This window comes from Pectinophora gossypiella, chromosome 20, assembly GCF_024362695.1.
Source record: "Pectinophora gossypiella chromosome 20, ilPecGoss1.1, whole genome shotgun sequence".
In the NCBI taxonomy this organism is placed as follows: Eukaryota; Metazoa; Arthropoda; class Insecta; order Lepidoptera; family Gelechiidae; genus Pectinophora; species Pectinophora gossypiella.
The window spans coordinates 2670404-2690023 of NC_065423.1; the positions used below are offsets into that span (position 1 = coordinate 2670404).

At 37.9% G+C, this 19620-nt stretch overlaps 2 protein-coding genes and 1 long non-coding RNA gene across 5 annotated transcripts; 1 reads left to right on the forward strand and 2 right to left on the reverse strand.

Moving 5' to 3' along the window:
- Window positions 1-8120: 8120 nt before the first annotated feature.
- On the reverse strand, window positions 8121-15003 carry LOC126375923 (cell cycle checkpoint protein RAD1). Of its 2 annotated transcripts, XM_050023020.1 has the most exons (7): window positions 14863-15003; window positions 13838-14020; window positions 13041-13178; window positions 11575-11678; window positions 10466-10697; window positions 9813-9944; window positions 8121-9365 (listed from the first exon to the last, which is right to left on the reverse strand). In XM_050023020.1, exons 2-7 carry the CDS (start codon window positions 13928-13930, stop codon window positions 9255-9257), a joined length of 810 nt encoding a protein of 269 aa, XP_049878977.1. In that variant the 5' UTR covers window positions 13931-14020; window positions 14863-15003; the 3' UTR covers window positions 8121-9254. The 2 variants fall into 2 exon arrangements, with proteins under 2 accessions (XP_049878977.1, XP_049878978.1); XM_050023021.1 differs by lacking the exons at window positions 13838-14020; window positions 14863-15003 and adding an exon at window positions 13426-13452.
- A 53-nt stretch (window positions 15004-15056) lies between these two features.
- On the reverse strand, window positions 15057-16126 carry LOC126375967 (uncharacterized). 2 transcript variants are annotated; one of them, XR_007567667.1, is made up of 3 exons: window positions 15617-16126; window positions 15462-15521; window positions 15057-15111 (listed from the first exon to the last, which is right to left on the reverse strand). It is a non-coding gene; the product is annotated as an uncharacterized LOC126375967 (long non-coding RNA). The 2 variants fall into 2 exon arrangements; XR_007567666.1 differs by having other exon boundaries at window positions 15097-15117.
- Window positions 16127-16136: 10 nt separating this feature from the next.
- Window positions 16137-18929, forward strand: LOC126375904 (solute carrier family 35 member G1). The gene is made up of 2 exons (XM_050022993.1): window positions 16137-16287; window positions 16379-18929. Exon 2 carries the CDS (start codon window positions 16393-16395, stop codon window positions 17431-17433), a length of 1041 nt encoding a protein of 346 aa, XP_049878950.1. The 5' UTR covers window positions 16137-16287; window positions 16379-16392; the 3' UTR covers window positions 17434-18929.
- The last annotated feature ends 691 nt before the right edge of the window (window positions 18930-19620 follow it).

Genomic DNA, 19620 nt, shown 5'->3' on the forward strand with positions numbered 1-19620 from the left:
ACTTTGGGACGTCTGAAAAAAGGTTTTTTTTCTAAAACGTATGGATACTTCGCCCACAGAAGCCGCCCAAGTTGTGGCATTGCTGGATTCTGGCCTTAGTCAGCGTGTTGTGGCTGCAAGACTGCATCTAAGCCTGTCATCTGTTCATAGAGTCTATAAACGTTATCGGGAGACTGGTTTGTTCACGCGCCGTTCAGGATCTGGCAGGAATCGGGTCACTTCTGAGCGAGATGATCGATTTATTGTAACAACTTCTTTAAGAAATCGACGCCTTAACGCTTTTCAACTGCAGCAGCGGCTTCGTGTTGTACGAAGGGTGGCTGTAAGTGACTCTACAATTAGAAGAAGGTTGAAGGATCGTGGACTGGTACCGCATAAGCCAGCAAATGGGCCGAAATTAACTGCAGACCATCGAAGAGCGCGCCTTAACTTTGCACGTGAGCACCTAAATTGGTCATACCTACAGAACCGCCACCATAGCTGACCTTTTCTTCAATGCAGCATTGTGCATAGCGTTCTCCGTCTCTTCTGTAGACCTTGTTCCTTCCGTCGTTACCATACAGCATAATTTTACACTCATCAGAAAAGAGAACTTTGCTCCACTGTAGGTATGACCAATTTAGGTGCTCACGTGCAAAGTTAAGGCGCGCTCTTCGATGGTCTGCAGTTAATTTCGGCCCATTTGCTGGCTTATGCGGTACCAGTCCACGATCCTTCAACCTTCTTCTAATTGTAGAGTCACTTACAGCCACCCTTCGTACAACACGAAGCCGCTGCTGCAGTTGAAAAGCGTTAAGGCGTCGATTTCTTAAAGAAGTTGTTACAATAAATCGATCATCTCGCTCAGAAGTGACCCGATTCCTGCCAGATCCTGAACGGCGCGTGAACAAACCAGTCTCCCGATAACGTTTATAGACTCTATGAACAGATGACAGGCTTAGATGCAGTCTTGCAGCCACAACACGCTGACTAAGGCCAGAATCCAGCAATGCCACAACTTGGGCGGCTTCTGTGGGCGAAGTATCCATACGTTTTAGAAAAAAAAACCTTTTTTCAGACGTCCCAAAGTCACAGTATTGAAATAAAAAACAAAAAGTTTAAGGATAGGCGCCAATTTTTAGTTTTTAAACGCTAAATGTACTCCAACCCTAAACACACATTTGTCTCAAAACAGTGATTCATTTCGTTTATTAGATAAACAAATGAAATTCTAATTTTGAATTTAGAATTTTCGCTTATTACTGTAATGGCCAAACTGCCAGCTATACATTTATGTATTTTTTTTCATCGTATGAATTCTTTTTTGTGTTAAATTCGGACAGAAACAATGAAAACGGAAGTGTTTCGATTTTTTTGATGAGAAGTGTATATACACAAGTGGTTCCTAAATTCTTTATACCATCTTTTTAAAATACAATTGTTTATACGTATAATCTGTACAACTATTTATTTGACGTGACTTGCTGTAGATTAGCCGCTTGGCCGGACAAATGGAGAGCGCTGAGGGCTCTCATCCGATCTATACAATAATGCTATTATGTAGCTTTTTTACTTACGTGTTCGATATTGTTTGTACTACTTCGCTAGAACATAGCTGACGAGGAGTAGGTGGCATATTACTACACCTGTGCCTACCCCCTTCGGGGATACAGGCATGATGCTCTGTATGTACTTCGCTACAACAAATTAGAACATATTTTATTTTGTGCAATATGACGTGCAGTGGAAGTTAGCTAGAATTTTGAGTCATTTCGGGAAGTTTTAAATTATTCTGAAATGTTCTAGAATAATTATTTTTTGCTTTTTAGTTTAGCCATATATATATAGTTCTTTCTCCGCCTTATTACGAAACAAAGGTTTAAAATAGTCCGCACCACGGAAGAAGCTTACGGATTTTATTGGAACTAATTTATAAGTCATATTTCTATAAGGAATCAACGACACTAGCGCCCTCGGGACTTCTTTCGTGCCGCGGACTATATTTTAAACCCGGTTTTATATCTTTAGTCTTCATTTTTTTTGTAATAAGGCGGTATAGGTTTAAGATTAGGCATAAGGCGTAGCCAAATTTTGTATAAAAACTGTTTAATTTATTTATAATAATAATGCTTATTTATTGATACCATATAAGTTTTAGCTTGAAATACCAAAGAAAAATGTTGTGTTGCCAGTCTATTAAAAAATATTCTAATCTTGTTTATAGTATAAAATTAGATAAATATACGGTTCATCATTAGAAAAAAGAGGAATCTGGCCGGGTCAGACTGGCAGTTGCTTCTGTAAAAAACCGCACGAACTACATTAAAATTTATTCTCTTTCAAAATGGCAACACTTGAAAGTTTTTTTTAAATTATCGAAACAATAGAACAAAAAATGCCCGTTGTCCAAATTACATAGGTATAGAGACTTGTATTTTAGGAATCATGTTGATAAAGTACATTTAGTTAAGAAGGAAATATAATTTAGTAAAATAAAATCATGAATAAAATGAAACCCTTCTGGAATATAATACCTTGTGATAGGGTTGCCATCTGTCTGTTATAGGGTGGTATTAATAAACTAATCTCAGCTTCGAGACTGCCCTCAAGATCATGTCAATGTGACACTTCTTATATAAAAAGAGACTTGATCTAAAAAGATTAAGACGATCAAAGACTAGGCTGTATGGGCTAAGTTCCCTTTGCCTGCCAGAATGGGCAAATAAAAAAAACAGACATGAGCATGGTCTTGAGGGCAGTCTCAACTGAGATTAGTTTATTAATACCACCCTCAATACAAATTGATTAGAAAAAAAAACAGCTGCAACATTTTTCTGATATGTGTATATGTCTCTTTCGCACTAGACTGTATCCTATATCTCTGTCCTGGACCCCTTGATATAAAGAAAATGAAGGGCTTTCCAGACTTAAGTTCCCTAAAAAACTGAGGCGCTGTTCAGATTTAACGTGATTGTAGTGTATATCTAATAAAGACGTACATACATTGTCTCGTGTGTTCGCGCGTAAATGAACAAACGTCAGCGTCACGTGAGCCGAGGGCGAGCGTGGACGTTGTGGAATAGGCTAGTTTCCAACTAGTCAAATCAGTTACTTTTTACTAAACGTCAAAACACCAAATTACTATGGATATTGTATGAAACAGCACAATGTGACGTCATAGAAAACGTGATAAAATGCCCGACTTATTTTTACGTTTTTCTTTGTTAAAATTCATAAATAAGTTTAATAGAAAAATGAAAATGTTTTTCGTTGGTTCTAGATCTGTCTTTATTTAGTAATCAGAATTTCATAATTTATCTTGAACCTAGTACACGACCCAATTGGCGTGCGTGCATTGTCGAGCCAGTGAGAATAGGAGTCTCAACAGTGATAATTACCTATTTACTCATTGCTCGCGTACATAATTATTAAAAAATATAATGTAATGGCAGATGCATATATATAAATATATATATTGTTGCTTGATATTTGGATCAGATACGTATAGAATTATGTTGCTACCTATATTGCTTCACTTTATTTTAATCAAAATAATTATCAGGGTTGATGAGGCTGGTATTCCACCTCACAACCGACACGATAAGAAGAATAATAATAGCCCTTTCACGGGCAGAAACCATGGGTCATTGATGGTTCATAATAGATAGGTAGTATGACACCTTGGAATCGGAATGTCTTTAGACGTTCTGTCCTTGAAAGAGATGTGTTATGTATGGGTGTAATAACAAGGGTAGTCATTTATACCCAAAAGCAAAGGTAAAAGTTGCTTATGTCTGTTATCCATGAAAGTAGAAGGTTAAACGCAGGAAAATCTCTACAACGCCACCTATATTTTTATTGGGTAACGTAGCCTGGAAAGTTCCGGCGCTGTTGTCATATTAATCAAGGTATAATAACAAGCACTATCACAATACTACAGATGGCAACTCTATTTATTGACAATGGCAACATTGAAAATTATATTGCGAAGCTAAATAAGAGAAACCAAGTTTCTAACGTTTATTATAAGCGCTATACTCTAGGATACAGGGGCTAGTCTTTTATCAATCCTTTTGGATTATAACTTAAATGAAATACTTATCAATGTATTGGTGTATAAGTAGTCATCATGCTAGATTTACAGATTAACGAGACGCTCTTATAGGTACATAACCTCCTTATAGTATACACGGTTGATCCACACCGAGCCGCACTATCCTATACTTCTATCCTTTTCTGTCACTGACCTGTACTGCCTACTGCGTAAGTGCGAACGAGACAAATATACGCGCGCTCTCTCTTACTCCTTAGCGGCTTACGGCTATTTAACTTACGGGTGTGTAGAGTGAGATAATGCGACCGCACGCAGCAGAATCGACGAGGCGACTTAACGCTCTGTCGCGCGTTCGAACTAACATAACATAAGCTCACGACTATATCCCAATTGGGGTAGTCAGAGGTACCTACATCCATTGCAAGATGAACTAAGTACCTACTCCTCACCGAGCTTTTTGTTAGACCAAGGTGATGAGATGTCTCCCCGCCTATAATGGTCGATCCAAAGTTTTCACTAACTCATTGGTGCAAGTCCGAACAGGACCACAGTGACCTAAATAAATGCCAAAAGAACGAATGGGATTCAGTACTGCCCGATGTGGTCCAACCTTTATGGTCAAAGCACGAATAGGCGACCTAGTCAAATGAGATACTTTTTACTGCATTACTACGGAATTTGTATAGAATAAAATACACACGTATGACGTCATCAACAAACGTGGTCAAACGTCGTGTTCTTGTATGAGTTACATAATTCTTAATTCAAAATCGTTACTCAATCAAATAGAAAAAGTGAGATTGATTTTTACTTATCTTAAAGTGGCTTCTATTTCTAGATAGGCATTTCATAATTTATCTTCGACCCAGTCATCTATCCTATTCTATATTCAAAACTTAAACTAATCAAACAGGTACATAATATTCGTAAATACATGTATAAGCTCCCATAATCCATTCCCTGCTAGACAAGCGTCCTAAGATAATAATGAACTGTAATAGGGAACAACATTAATCCAATAAAAAGTGAGCGTCGAAGAGCGGCAATGCACTTTTGTAATCCTTCGGTAGCCGTAGCATCGACACCATTATATCGCGTGCAATGCGATAAATGAACTAAAACTATATAAACAAATTCCGTTCTGTAACTTCGGAGATATAGGAGGGGGAAGTCCGTCCGCTTTTTAACCGGACGGACTTTCACTCTAATGGTTCCTTTTTACCATTTTGATTGGGAACTCTAAAAACAATTATACCTGTTTAAATATTCCCTCACGCGCTGTTGAAGGAAAAATCAGTAGCATGGAGATTGTATATCGCACGCGTCAAGTTATTTGAACCTATAAAATTCGTTTATCGCGTAGCTCTGAGCGCGTAGCCAATACTGTTGTTTTGTTTATCGCATTGCGAGCGATGCGCTGCAGAGCATGCTTAGGCTACACTTTCCCGGCTCCGGAACAGTGATTCGATTATTGAAACGCGTCTGTACAAACAAATTTATGGCCTTTCGCTAGTCCAATCGGTCTAGCGAAATGCCCTTTTCAGGACCCGGTAGACAAATATTATTGTCGCTCTTGTTAAAAATTTTTAACAAAAAAAAAACCGACTTCAAACGCAAAACTAAAAAGCAATAAATAAATTTACTTCGCACAAAGTAATTAGTACGTATTTTCAATTAGTTAATTAATTTATAATTCTGAAGCCGGTGCCAAGGAAATGCTACAACGAAGTACCGATTCATATATTTTTCAATACTGATTGTTTTGTAATTTTTTGTTTGACATTGTTTTGTAATTGCTTTGATATAGGTATTAAACAATATTGTGTGTACATAGTAATTTGATATTGTAGTAGGGTTGTTGTAGCATTTACTTGGCACCGACTTCAGAATTATAAATTAATTAACTAATTGAAAATACGTACTAATTACTTTGTGCGAAGTAAATTTATTTATTGCTTTTTAGTTTTGCGTTTGAAGTCGGTTTTTTTTTTGTTAAAAATTTTATTTTATTTTACGATTTTAAGTGATGGTTAGACCGAGCAAGGATGCAGACAGACAGATTTTCTGATTTATATTCATATATAATAATATAATATATTATTAGTAGTGATCACAATTATTATTGATGAACATGTTTACACACACACACTCACACACGCGCTAACGCACACGAGCACACGCGCACGTACACACGCACACACACAGATACACGCACACACACAGACACACGCACACACACACACACACACACACACACACACACACACGCGCGCGCGCGCGCGCGCGCGCACACACACGCACACACACACACACACACATGTGTATGTGTACATACACACATGTGGTTGTCAGTGGAAGCTGCTATCATACACACTCACGCATACATATAGATACAGTAGATTTCGCGTGGTTCGCTCGCTGCTAAAGCAGTTCGCGTGTCCTGTTTATTCGAAACTGTCCCTCTTCGTATGGCGGCCATCTTGTTTTTCCGCCATTTTGTTTTTTTTCACCGGCGACAGAATTTGACCAAGATTTAAATGGGTGTCGTGGAAACAAACAAAATCCAGGTGCAATAGGTTTGCCAGACCGTAGGATGTCTCCCTGATTGGGAGCAGTTTTCAAAGATGACGTTCCGATCACACCCCTATACATCATTTTTACCCCCAAGACATTTTCTGGAAAAACAAAATTTTGTATGGCGGCCATCTTGTTTTTTCGCCATTTTGTATTTTTTTCACAGGCCATTAAATTCGACCAAGATTTAAATAGGTTTCGTGAAAGAAAAATTGGTTCAGGTGTGATAGTTTCGCCAGGCCGTAGGGTGTCACCCTGATGCGGAGCAGTTTTCGAAAATCGGGAAGTATTTCCATACTTAACATGACGATCCGATCACAACCCCGATATATATTTTATATCCCGAGACATTTTCTGAAAAAACAAAATTGTGTATGGCGGCCATCTTGTTTTTCCGCCATTTTGTTTTTTTTTACGCGCTATGGAATTTGACCAAGATTTAAATAAGTGCTCTGAAAGAAATATTGGTTCACGTGCGATAGTTTTGCCAGGCCGTAGAGTATCTCTCTGATGCGGAGCAGTTTTTGGTGACCAGAAAGTATTTCCGTACTCTACATGACGTTTTGAGTAAGCGCCCCATACATTATTTTTACCCAAACGGGCTTCTTCCAAAATCGACAAAATTTTGTATGGCGGCCATCTTTTTTTTCCGCCATTTTGTTTTTTTGCACCGGCGATTGAATTTGATCAAGATTTAAATACGTTTCGTGAAAGAAAAATTGCTCCAGGTTGTATAGTTTTGCCAGGCCATAGGGTATCTCCCTGATGCTGACCAGTTTTCGAAGGTCGGGAAGTTTTCCCGAAGCCTAAAGATCGATCCGATCAATATGACTTTACAAACGCACTAGTCACTCCTACGATTTTTGAAAATTCCCCTCGATTTCTCTGGTCTTCCATCATCAGATCCTGACTTCCTTGACATGGGACCCCCTTGGGTATATCTCCTTTCAAACAAAAAAAGAATTATCAAAATCGGTTCATATACGACGAAGATATGCCCGAACAAACATAAAAAAAAAAAAAAAAAAAAAAAAAAAAAAAATATACGGTCGAATTGAGAACCTCCTCCTTTTTTGAAGTCGGTAAAAAAGTGTTGTAATGAAAATAAACGCACGTTGCCGTATAAATGTAAGGATTAGGATAATTAATAATTATAACATAAATATAAAATTGTTGTTGGAATTGATGAAAGTTGAATTAACAATACTAATTAAATTATTAAGAGTTTGTTGGTTTGTGTGTTTAAAACTATGAGATAATAAAATACTAGGGTATAAATACTAGCTTAAGTAGGTATGCGAAAAAAAAAGTTATTATAAAGTTAGTATGTATTTCTCAAGAAAATAGACATACATACTTGTTAATAAGTACATAAATGTTTACCAACAAGCAAGTACCCTTTGTATTCACTTCCTAAGGCAGAGATACAATAGTTGTCTAATGGAGTTTGGATTTTAAAAGGGCATTCGGTCTTACGACTTTAAACAAATAGTAATCTTTTTTGCGAAATACCTATAATTCAAGACTGAATTACTAAATAATGCTCATATCTTGGTAAAATCCTTAATTATTTATATCCTAGTATTGGACGATTCCGACAACCAAAAACCTGATTTTGGTTTGATAGTTCTCAAACTAAATCTAATAAATTGTCGAATTTGTTTTCGAATTCATGTTTGGAACATAAATGATTATCACGTGCTAAATGAAGGAAAACATCGTGACGAAACCCACATTCCCGAGATCATTTCTCGAATTTCTCGAAATGCATTTTCGGAGGTATGTTACCTAATCTGTATTGGGCTGGTTTTCCCTTCGCGGGTTGGAAGGTCAGACAGGCAGTCGCTTCTGTAAAAAACCGGACCTGTCAAATCTTCAGATTAGGTAAGCGGACCCTGTGAGAAACGGGATGATGCTGAGTTCTAAAACTAGCTCTTGCTCTTATCAGGAAAGGACTTTTGGACCTGTCAAACTAGAAAAAATCGAGCGACGTAATCGTGCGCCATTTTGTTGATATACTTATAAAAAAAGCTAAGCGCGTGGTTTATGCAAAAGTCGGTAGCCTAGCACGACACTCGCATATCACAATGCGATAAATGTGCTAAGTGTTGGCCCATTTATCGTTCCGAACTATACGCGGATGTTATGCTACGGCTACAGATGAAAGTGACGGAATACATTATTGTATCATTCCTCTTAAGTGTACTGTATGTACTTTTGAAAAGTGTAATAAAATAATAGAACTTATATTTTGCAATTATTGTTTTTTATTTATAACTATATCGCCCTTTTCCTATTTATTCCCTGGGCATGGTGGCTCAATAGTAGCCCTGACATCAGGGTTGATAACGAGCCGTGATCCAGTGGTTGAGCGTTGGGCTCACGATCCAGAGGATTCGGGTTCGATTCCTGGTGACGACATATCATCAGGACAGATCACCCGGTTGTGCGAAAGTAACGATGATCCGTGCTTCGGAACTTTCGGAAGGCACAAAAATAATCTTGACACCAGGGTTGAGGAGGTTGACCATCCACCTCACAATCCACACGAGAGAAGACCAGGGTAGAGGTTGATCATTGGTCTCACGACCCTCACGAGAAGAGGAGAAAGTAACTTAATTATATTAGAATAAACAGAATAACAAGATCAGTCGAGTAAGGGAACGATGTAGAACTCGGAGAACATCTGGCGCTGGTCTTCCTTCTCCAACTTAAGTTGCAGGAGAAGCAGTCCATTGGAGCTACATCTTAGCACCACCTGGAAATAATTATATGCTGGGTGTTAGTGACATCGTAACGAAAACTTTGAGGGATCATTCAGACCATGATTCTGAGTTGATATCGAGTGGAATTTTCCGTCAAAAAATAATTTCAAAAACTAAAAAAAAGCATAAATTTTATGACGGAAATTTCCATTTGATATTAACTCAGAATCATGGTCTGAATCATCCCCCTCAGTATTCGTTACTAACACGCTGTTTGTGACATCGTAATTTTACAACCCCTCAACTTTTTTACCGACTTCAAAAAAGGAGGAGGTTCTCAATTCGACCGTATATATATTTTTTTTTTATAAAGGTAATTTACACATACTTGTAAGTAACTTGTAGCTTGTGAACGTGTAGACTTGTAAGTTTTGATAAACACGGGCGAAGGTTTTCATTTATATATTGTATAGTCGTGGGCGTATGTTATGTTTACAAACCTTGGTAGATATAGCGAGCGCCTTCATGATGAGTCGTATGTGATGCAGCTGATACTTGAGCGTGACTGGCTCCTCACAGCTGAAGCTCTGAACCATGTCTGATGACTTCGGCATATCAATACACGACCGGTCCTGACAAATGCACGAATAATTGGGCATAACTAACATAACAGAGCATCACGCCTGAATCCCTGAAGGGCAGGCAGAAGTGTACTCCAAAATAAATACAGGGTGTTAGTGACATCGTAACGAAAACTTCGAGGGATGATTCAGGCTGTGATTCTGAGTTGATATCAATTGGAATTTTCCGTCGCTAAATTCAGTATAACTGAGAGGGATGATTCAGACCATGATTCTGCGTTAATATCAAGTGGAATTTCCCATCGCAAAAGCATATAATTTAAAATAATTAGAAACAAAAAAATATAATTTTACGACGGAAAATCCAATTGATATTAACTCAGAATCATAGTCAGAATCATCCCCCTCAGTATTCGTTACGGTGTCACTAACACCCTACAGCTAATAACGAGCGAGACATAGTCATCTCCCTATCGGATTACGGTCATTTGAGACTAAAGTAAGACCCAGAGGGGGTGAGGTGGCGCCCGATACGAAGTGGTGCGGGGCGGAGACTAAACCTGCTAACTAACCTGCATCCCATAAGTGACGATGCTGATATTAGGATGTTCAGGTGACAAGTTGAGTTCTATGACGTCACAGGAGCGCTCTATGTCCGCCAGCAGCCCCATGAACGCCGGTGCCTTGAGCACTAACTTGGCCACGTCCGCCGCCTCCTCGTCGCGAAGCTCCAGCACCGAGTCAGCTATTTGCGTCGATATCTCACAGTCTGTCATCACGTTGTGCACTGACTGTGGTTGCAAACTGGAAATTGGAATAATTTATTACATTAAAAAAAATGGTTGGATATTTACATAATTTACATTCCGTATACATTGGCTTCCGCTGATACTACAGACATGTCCAGCAGACCTATGACAGAGGTGCGGGTGCGGGTGCAAGTGGAACTGCGGGTGCGGGTACAGGTGGAACTGCGGGTGCAAGTGGAACTGCGGGTGCGGGTACAGGTGGAACTGCGGGTGCGGGTGCAAGTGAAAGTGCGGGTGCGGGTACAGGTGGAACTGCGGGTGCTGGTGCAGGTAGAACTGCGGGTGCGGGTGCAAGTGGAACTGCGGGTGCGGGTACAGGTGGAACTGCGGGTGCAAGTGGAACTGCGGGTGCGGGTACAGGTGGAACTGCGGGTGCGGGTGCAAGTGAAAGTGCGGGTGCGGGTACAGGTGGAACTGCGGGTGCTGGTGCAGGTAGAACTGCGGGTGCGGGTGCAAGTGGAACTGCGGGTGCGGGTACAGGTGGAACTGCGGGTGCGGGTGCAAGTGGAAGTGCGGGTGCGGGTACAGGTGAAACTGCGGGTGCGGCAGTGACGGCCCTAGCAAAATATTTAGGTGGTGCGAGACCTCATAGTGACGCCCCTCAAAATACAGTTTTTTTTTCGATTAGTTTACGGCCACCGAAATCTAATTAAATCTCGGCGACGGCGATACTGCTCACCACCTATCACGTTGGTCTAACAGAAAGATATGTGAGATAAGGGGACTTTGGATGTACCTCTGACCAATTGGTATATAGTCGTGAGCTCTGTTATATCTGCAAGACCCACCAGCACCAAAACTAAGATTTTAATAATGTGGTTTTGTTGGTTTTATGTGGAGCTGTGGTTAGAAACTTCAGGGAACAAACTTACACTAAAAGCAAGGGTGATCCTTCACACCTGTAGTACATCTTCAGGCTTGACTCCTCCCCTGATCCAAATATGTTGAGACACTCAGCCAACACAGCTATACTGACCTGAATGAAATAAAAATAATGAAAGAAGGATATTCTGAAATCAAATGGTAAATTATTCATTCTTATAAGTTTTCGCGGTTATTATCATAATTAAAATACATAATGGTGCTAATTCCTGTAAATACTATCTAATTTTATTTTAAGTTATATCTGTCATTTTCTTATCCGCCGAAAAGGAAAGGGACGGATAATCGACAAGCATAAAATTTATGGAACACACGTCAATTTTAAGCACAAATCTAAACCAACCGTCTAAAAATTTTACATCAGTCAATAACGCGACACAGTTAAGTAGACACACGTCAAACGGATTGCATACCAGCGACGTACATTTTTGATTCGCCCGGGTTATTCATTCATTTACTCATTCTTCCTAAAATTAAGAGCTGTGAATCATCCGTCCCTTTCCTTTTCGACGGATATATACATGACGGATATAACTTAAAATAAAATTAGGCGGTGTCTGCAGGAATCGGGGCCTATAATGGGTTCTTACCGCGTTTAACGGGTTCTTAAGTAGGGATATGAGACTCCCGATATTTCGACACCGCTTAAACGCGGCAAGTAGCCTTTATTATGTGTTTTAAATGGTAAATTACTGATGTAAGTACATAGTTATATGAGCCTTGGGCGGCTCAACTCTAACCCTGACACTAAGGTGGATGGGGTTGGTCATTCACCTTACAACCCACACGTAGAAGAAGAAGAATGGTAAATTATAGATGATAAACCTTTGGGTTGGATTTTAGTCCTGGAACCTATCAAGGGTGATTAAAAATTTCTGTAATCAATTTTAACTAGAATAAGAACTTTCCAAATAGATACTTGACGAATGAAATTAATAGACCTTCTTACTGCTTATGGTGCTCGGATCAATTGCAAATTGCTACAAAAAAAGAGCAAAACGGGTCTCCAGTGACCACAAAATCCGCAAAATATAAATATATGACTTTGGGATTTATGCCCAGTTAATAGCAAAAGGCTCACTCTTTATTTCATGGGACTTGAACATAGCTGGTGGATGTATATACCTTGCTATACACCCGGGGGTACAGGCGTAATGCTATGGTGTGTTTTTTAAATTATTATTATTATATTATTATAAGCCTTCATTTCAGACATCTTTTTTTTTTGTTTTGTTTTCGCCTCTGTGCCTTCTGCAGGCAAAGGCCTCCCTCAGCTCCTTCCATTTTTCTCTATCCTTCGCTGTTGTTGTCCATCCTCCCCCTGCTTTGTTCTTTATTTCGTCTACCCACCTTCTGAGTGGTCTACCTCTTTTTCTTTTCCTGTTACTGTTGAACCAAAATAGCATTGTTTTGGTTTGGACCATTTATTTAGATAGTTTATAATAATAAATCTCACTTTAAACATGACATCCACGTCGCTCCTGACATTGTACTCTGTGAAGTTGTCAGCAGGGACGTATGCGGACGCCTGCACACACTTTCCTTCCTCCACTGTCAACTTCAACCCTTCGGGCAGTGCGCAAAATACAGCAGACTGGAAAACATGACAATTCATAAACAAAAATTAATAATCTATGTTTTAAAACATTAACGATTCTCGAAAAATATTTGATTTATTGATTAATAAAATAGGTATAGTAATTATCGCCTGTCGTTTTAATTAATTGTCGCCCGATTCTTGCACACCAAATTTTTTAAGTTATACACGTCATTTTCCTATTCGTCAAAAAAGAAAGGAACGGATGCTTGATAACTGTTAATTTTAAAATGATAGAATATACCTGGGCGAATAAAACAGGCATCTCGCTCATATCCATTTGATGTGTGCTGTCGAATATAAAATTTTGGAAGATTTTTAAATTACTGCCTAAAATTGACATGTGTTCCATAAATATGCCTGTCGATTACCCGTCCCTTTCCTTTTCGGCGGATAAGAAAATGACAGGTATAACTTAAAATAAAATTAGAAGGTATCTACAGGATGCCTCATAGGCACAATACACAAATACTTTAATAACATTTTAGATCAGCATCAGGTCACTATGACCTGATTTAGAATTTTATTTGCAAATAAAAAATAATCTAATAACATAAACTTATCATGTCAAAGAAAAAATATAGAATAGAAGGAATGTAAAATGTAATAAATTTGATTAAATTTAAAAAAATATAACATTCCATCGAATAACATACCTCCTGAAACTGTATAGCCTTCAGCAAGCTGCAGAGTGTCTTGCCGGAGTCCATGGAAGCGGTGAAGTAGTACTGTGAGGTCCCTTCATCCATCCTGCTCAAACATGGATCGCACTAACATCAAATACTGGTCCTGAGTCACCTCGTGGTCTGCTGTACGGTTGAGTATCTGAGCTAGTCTTCCTGGAAGGAATATTAAAAAATAAGCTGTCTAGTAACTTGAGTAAAATGCAAGTAAGAAAAGAATAATACGTATTTAGTTTATCTTATCTATTTTTTTTTATTCTTATTTTTTAACGAGGCTTTGAACTCCCTGTGTGATCATGCCAGCCTCATAGGTGCTCTCGTGTACCTATCCCTTAGGAAAGGGATTGGTCAACCAGATAGTATAAACTAAAAGCCTTACTTGATAGTGGCTCTGCCAACCAGCAATTGACTTCTCCGTTGCCAAGAGAAATCACACCCTGAGAGCGAAAAACTATTATCTAGTCTACAAGATCCCATTGCTGGTCAAAGGCGTTCCTGTGCATACTCCGGCCAGTCCCTCCGGCCAGCGTCCAAGCAGTCATACCATCTCTTTTGAGGTCTACCACATAGCCTATACCCATCTTAAGGCACCCAACGCATGAATATCCTAATGCTCAGAGTGCATGGGACAAACATGTACTCACCACCTATTATAGATTAAAAAGGCCACATTGAAGCAATTCATCTAAAAAACAGTAAACAAAGTCAAAATATTGCTGGGTTTTTTTTTTATTTATTCATTTTCTTATTTGAATAGCAGTAATGCTTTTTATTATTATTATTAACTCAGGTAGGCTGTTTTCACTGATAAGTGCCTATATTTGACTATTCAGTTGTTGTGTTGTGTTTTTAGATGAGTGTGATCTTTTTAGACCCTCTGTACTTCCAGCAAGCAAAAAGGTCATCTCGCCTATTTATTTTTAACATAAAATATCTGCCTTTACATAAATAATTGGGGCTTTAATAGGCAAAATAATAAAGCAAACAAGAGGACTCACCGGCCAACACATGCTTACAGCACACTTGACTCTTTCTCTCAATAACTTGATGTCTGAACGCCTTACATGGACAGAAGTTGATCTGAGGAAATATTCTGTAGCAACGATCGTTATCTCCCTTTACTTCAATAAGGGCTCTCGATTTGTTTGAAGTAATATAAGAAACCAAAACAGGCGACTTCTCCAATATATCTAGAGCTCTTTGTAAAACCGCACCAAAGGCAGAATGAAGAACTAACAATTGCTCATCTGTAACTAATAAAAGATAATTATTTTGTGAAATATCATGAAAAACATTGTTAGAGCTATATGCGGTTATTATCATGATTAAAACACATAATTCCGGGTTCTTACCGTATTAAATCAGGGATATGAGACTCCCGGGACTCTCATGAGGACTGAATATGATTTGACGCGGTAAAAACCCAGTAGTATTGTTCGCTTTAAGCGATAAGGCCGCCATTTGCCATGTACTTAGTTAAGAGACTTTTTGTAATTATTTCTTTTTATTTTGGTGCAATAAAGTGTATTTGTATTGTATTGTATTGTATTATGTCTTTTAATTATGAAAAACAACTTGTAAACATAACCAAACTCACGTGTATTATTTCCGGACTGGCGTACAACTGTTTCCACTTCATTTAACACGTGATCAGCAACTAAAGGTATTTTGGATGGAATTGTATTATTCATTACGTAAAAATGTACCTATTGAACAAGATACATATTTTTCATTGAAAGAAAACAAAGTTACCGCTAAAAACTTCGAGCACAGCTGTAATTTTAACATATAAGATTTCTTTTAAGGTTTAGTTAGACTAAAGTCATAAGACATGCTGCCTAGTCTTCAGTAGATCCATAGGATAAATAAAATGTAACGGTAGAAGTGTAACGTGTTGTATTAACTTTACAACAAGGCAGGGCGTTTTCGTACTATCCGAATCCGTGGATGGTCAGTAGCAGAAAATTACTTTGATATCGGCTTATCAGCTGTACTTAGAGTTAATATGAACGACCACCTCGGATCCGATATTTAATTTTCACGGACTCGGATCGAAATCGAATCAGATAAACGCCCGCTTTAATATCTACCATTACTTTTTTTTATATCACTAAATGTTCTGAGACTATAATTATTTCGGAAAACTTGGTTCTAGAACTCCTACGGAAGATCTGGGAAGATGTAGTTATTTCGTTATACGCAGTTTATTAGAGTTTTCAACGTTCTTTCTGTTTATCATCAAATATATTGTTTGTGTAAAATGAAATGTATCTGTCATTTTCCGAGTTTTCCAATTCGCAGCTTTTGCTGTGGAAAATCTTTATTAAAATGAAATTGAGCCTAGTTATAAAAATGGATTACATTTAAATTACGAAAACGAGTACAGGGGACCCTATATTTTATATCTTCACTATTATCTAAAGGTTAGCAAGTGAAAACTTTGGGATTTTAAAAAAATATATTTTCATTAAATTTTCACAATACGTACGTAATGTTTTCGGGGTGCTGTTACAGGTCTTGTTGGAACCATGCCGGAACATTTGGAGCTGCAGCACCTTGTGGACTTGTCCGCCGGAAGCGGGGACGAAACTATACCGAATCTACTTGAAAATAAACGGCCGCTTATCAAGAGATGCCCTTACCTCGGCCTTATACTCGCCACCCTGTCATCACTGTTCTTCTCACTGTGCTCTGTAATCGTTAAAAGTCTCGTCAACATTGATCCAATGCAGCTGGCTATGTTCAGATTCATAGGTGTATTGCTACCGACAATACCTATAGTTATTTACACTGAACAACCTATATTCCCTCAAGGAAAACGCGTCCTTCTGGCTCTGCGCTCCGTCGTGGGCACTGTGGGCTTAATGTTAAGTTTCTATGCCTTCCGAAACATGCCATTAGCTGATGCTTCAGTTATAGTATTTTCTGTCCCAGTGTTTGTAGCATTATTTGCTAGAGTATTTCTAAAAGAACCATGTGGAATCTGGAACACAATCTCAATAATATTAACGTTAATAGGCGTAGTGTTGATCACTCATCCACCATTCCTCTTTGGTGATGATCCCTCTGCGGAACACAATGAGAATTACAGTAAACTCCGAGGTGCCGTCGCTGCATTTGTATCAACAATATTTGGGGCAAATGCCTATGTATTATTACGTGTCTTGAAAGGCTTACATTTCTCAGTTATTATGACAAACTTTGGTGCAATTGCTATATTACAAACCTTGTTTTATTCCCTCATTTTTGGGGTACTGTGTATGCCAAATTGTGGCACAGAGAGGTTCTTAGTTGTATGCTTGGCACTCTTCAGCTATTTAGGTCAAATATTATTGACTATGTCTTTGCAAATGGAGCAGGCAGGTCCGGTGGCAATAGCACGTTCGGCAGACATAGTGTTTGCTTTTCTATGGCAAGTAATGTTCTTCAATGAAATACCAAGTAAGTTCTCGGTGTTAGGGGCCATCTTGGTGTTAAGTTCGGTAATGTTGGTAGGACTGCGCAAATGGGCGCTAGCTCTTCCAGCAGACTCACAGTTACGTAGTAAACTGGGTGTCTTAGCACAATAAGATTTAAAAACTAAAGTTTACTTAGGAATCCTCACCTCTTCACGCGTGCATTGAGATAGAACCTGCTACGTATAAAGAATTTTACACTTATTGTTTAAGAAGGACCCTTACCTTTTTGGTAAAGATTGTATTTTCAGCCAAAGGCTAAAGTTTTAAGTGTTTTACTAGCCTAATTTAATGCTACACATCATAGTTACCATTATTACTGTGTAAGTAAAGTATTACCTTGCTTTTAAGTATAAGTAAGAATGAGGTCACAATAATTAATTATAAAGTTTGTACTTAAGTAACCTTTCACCCTAAAAAGACTGTTTATGTAAGTCCACTTCAACTTGAGTTGTGTATGTTGGCCTATTCAATTTACATTCACTGTCCTAAGTTAATGGGCCCTGGGTATACTTTGATAACATTGTTTTGTACTCAAACATCAATATGAGAGATTAGTCTCTTAGATTTAGTAGATTAAAGGCGAATTGACTTGAAAATCTTATTTCAAGTGTACTGTCTTGAAAATGCATTCGGTATAGTGAACTTTAAAACTGAATGTTAGTGCTCAAAATTAAGTGGTGCCGCCATCGTTCCGAAATCGTACCGATTGTTCCACATATTGTCAGTATATAGGTATTATATGTAGGGCCTTGCTTTTGTCCACTACAACCATCCGATGATGGCAGCTATAGTTACTTTATTCTTAACCTTAATACGTCCTTTTATTGCTCTAAAGCTAACGTGTGATTGCTGTAGGTATTTAGATTTTTCTTGCACAGATCTCAATATAAATGTGTAGCAATTTTGACTAAGATAATTATGTTAATATGACATTTAAGTATTGTATGTGTTACTTCAAAAGGTGCTCCCACAAGTTACATAACATAACAAAGTTATATTATGAATGGAAATATAATATAAACAGCCTGTATGTCCCGTTGCTGGACCAGGCCTCCCCTCAATAAACTGGAGATATGAATGAATAGATGGTGAATTAATTAAAATGTTACGTAACCAATATGTTATATCATGGGAGCATCAGAAAACTAAAGACAACTCTAGTTGGTGTAAATTAATTGTTATTAATTTATTTAATTACTGTGTCTACATATCACATCTATGTGTTTCCTATTTGACCTTGTATGTACTACTTTATTGATTGTTGTGGAAAATTTTTAGGCTTTTTTTCATTTGTTGTATGTATTATCGTTTAACAAGTTTGTAGAGACACCTCAAATATTTATATTCATTTATCTAACTTATAAAATATTTTTATCACATTCTCTATAAATAGTAAAATGAGAAAATGATTGTAGCCAAATAGAAAAATTGTTGACATAGTGAGAAAATAATGTTTAATTTGATATTTTGTTGATTCTACTAACTTTAATAAAATGTAAGTAGTTCTGTAACCAAGCAGTATACTATATTATCTAGTCAGATCACTGTTATTTTTATTGTTTACAATTTATTATGTTTACTTGCTAAGCTTAGCAATTCTCTTATGTAAATACTCAAAATATTTTTTATTAACGGATTGTGATATTTTTACTTCTAGTCTTAGAATAAAATACCTATGTACACTGCTTAAAATACTAATAAAATAAATTATGTTATTCCATCTTTCTTTCATTTATTAATTTGACTGACTTGAAAATGACCTATAAATAATTCCTCATTCGGATAACGATATCGGGCAAAAATTTTAATATTAATTTTATTAATGGTTGTTTACTTTGGGTCAAATTTTTCGACCACTGTGCGGCACTGAAAATTAAACATGTTACGATTAAAATTATGATAGATGGCGCTACTAATTATATTTTTTTGTTTTTGTTTTCCCCGAAGGGTAAGGCAAAGGGGACTATGCCCATACAGCCATGTCTGACGTATTTTTTTTCTTGATGATTAATGAAATGATGAAAGGTGATGATGATGAAACCTAAGCCCCCACCCTCGGAGTAGACTCCTACTCCGAACCCCAAACGAATTAACTCAAAAGTCCGCATAAACTTTTGAGTTATGAAGCGGCTTCCCGGCACGAAGCGAAAATAGGCAGATACACTTTGTTCATTGAATACTCCAATATAATAACACTCGCGAATGTCTTCCGACTAACTTAATGCGATCATTAACCACAAAACACCACTTCGTATTAATTATTTAGATTACCCAATGAAGAAAGCAACTGTCCCGTTC

Excerpts from the sequence above, each read along its gene's own strand:
- LOC126375923 (XM_050023020.1), bottom strand. The coding sequence starts at position 13,930 with ATGGATGAAGGGACCTCACAGTACTACTTCACCGCTTCCATGGACTCC. Across the intron at positions 10,698-11,574 it reads GGATCACCCTTGCTTTTAGT|TTTGCAACCACAGTCAGTGC; the intron begins GTAAGTTTGTTC and ends TCCAATTTCCAG. Across the intron at positions 9,945-10,465 it reads TCGTCACTTATGGGATGCAG|GACCGGTCGTGTATTGATAT; the intron begins GTTAGTTAGCAG and ends TGCATTTGTCAG.
- LOC126375904 (XM_050022993.1), top strand. The coding sequence starts at position 16,393 with ATGCCGGAACATTTGGAGCTGCAGCACCTTGTGGACTTGTCCGCCGGA.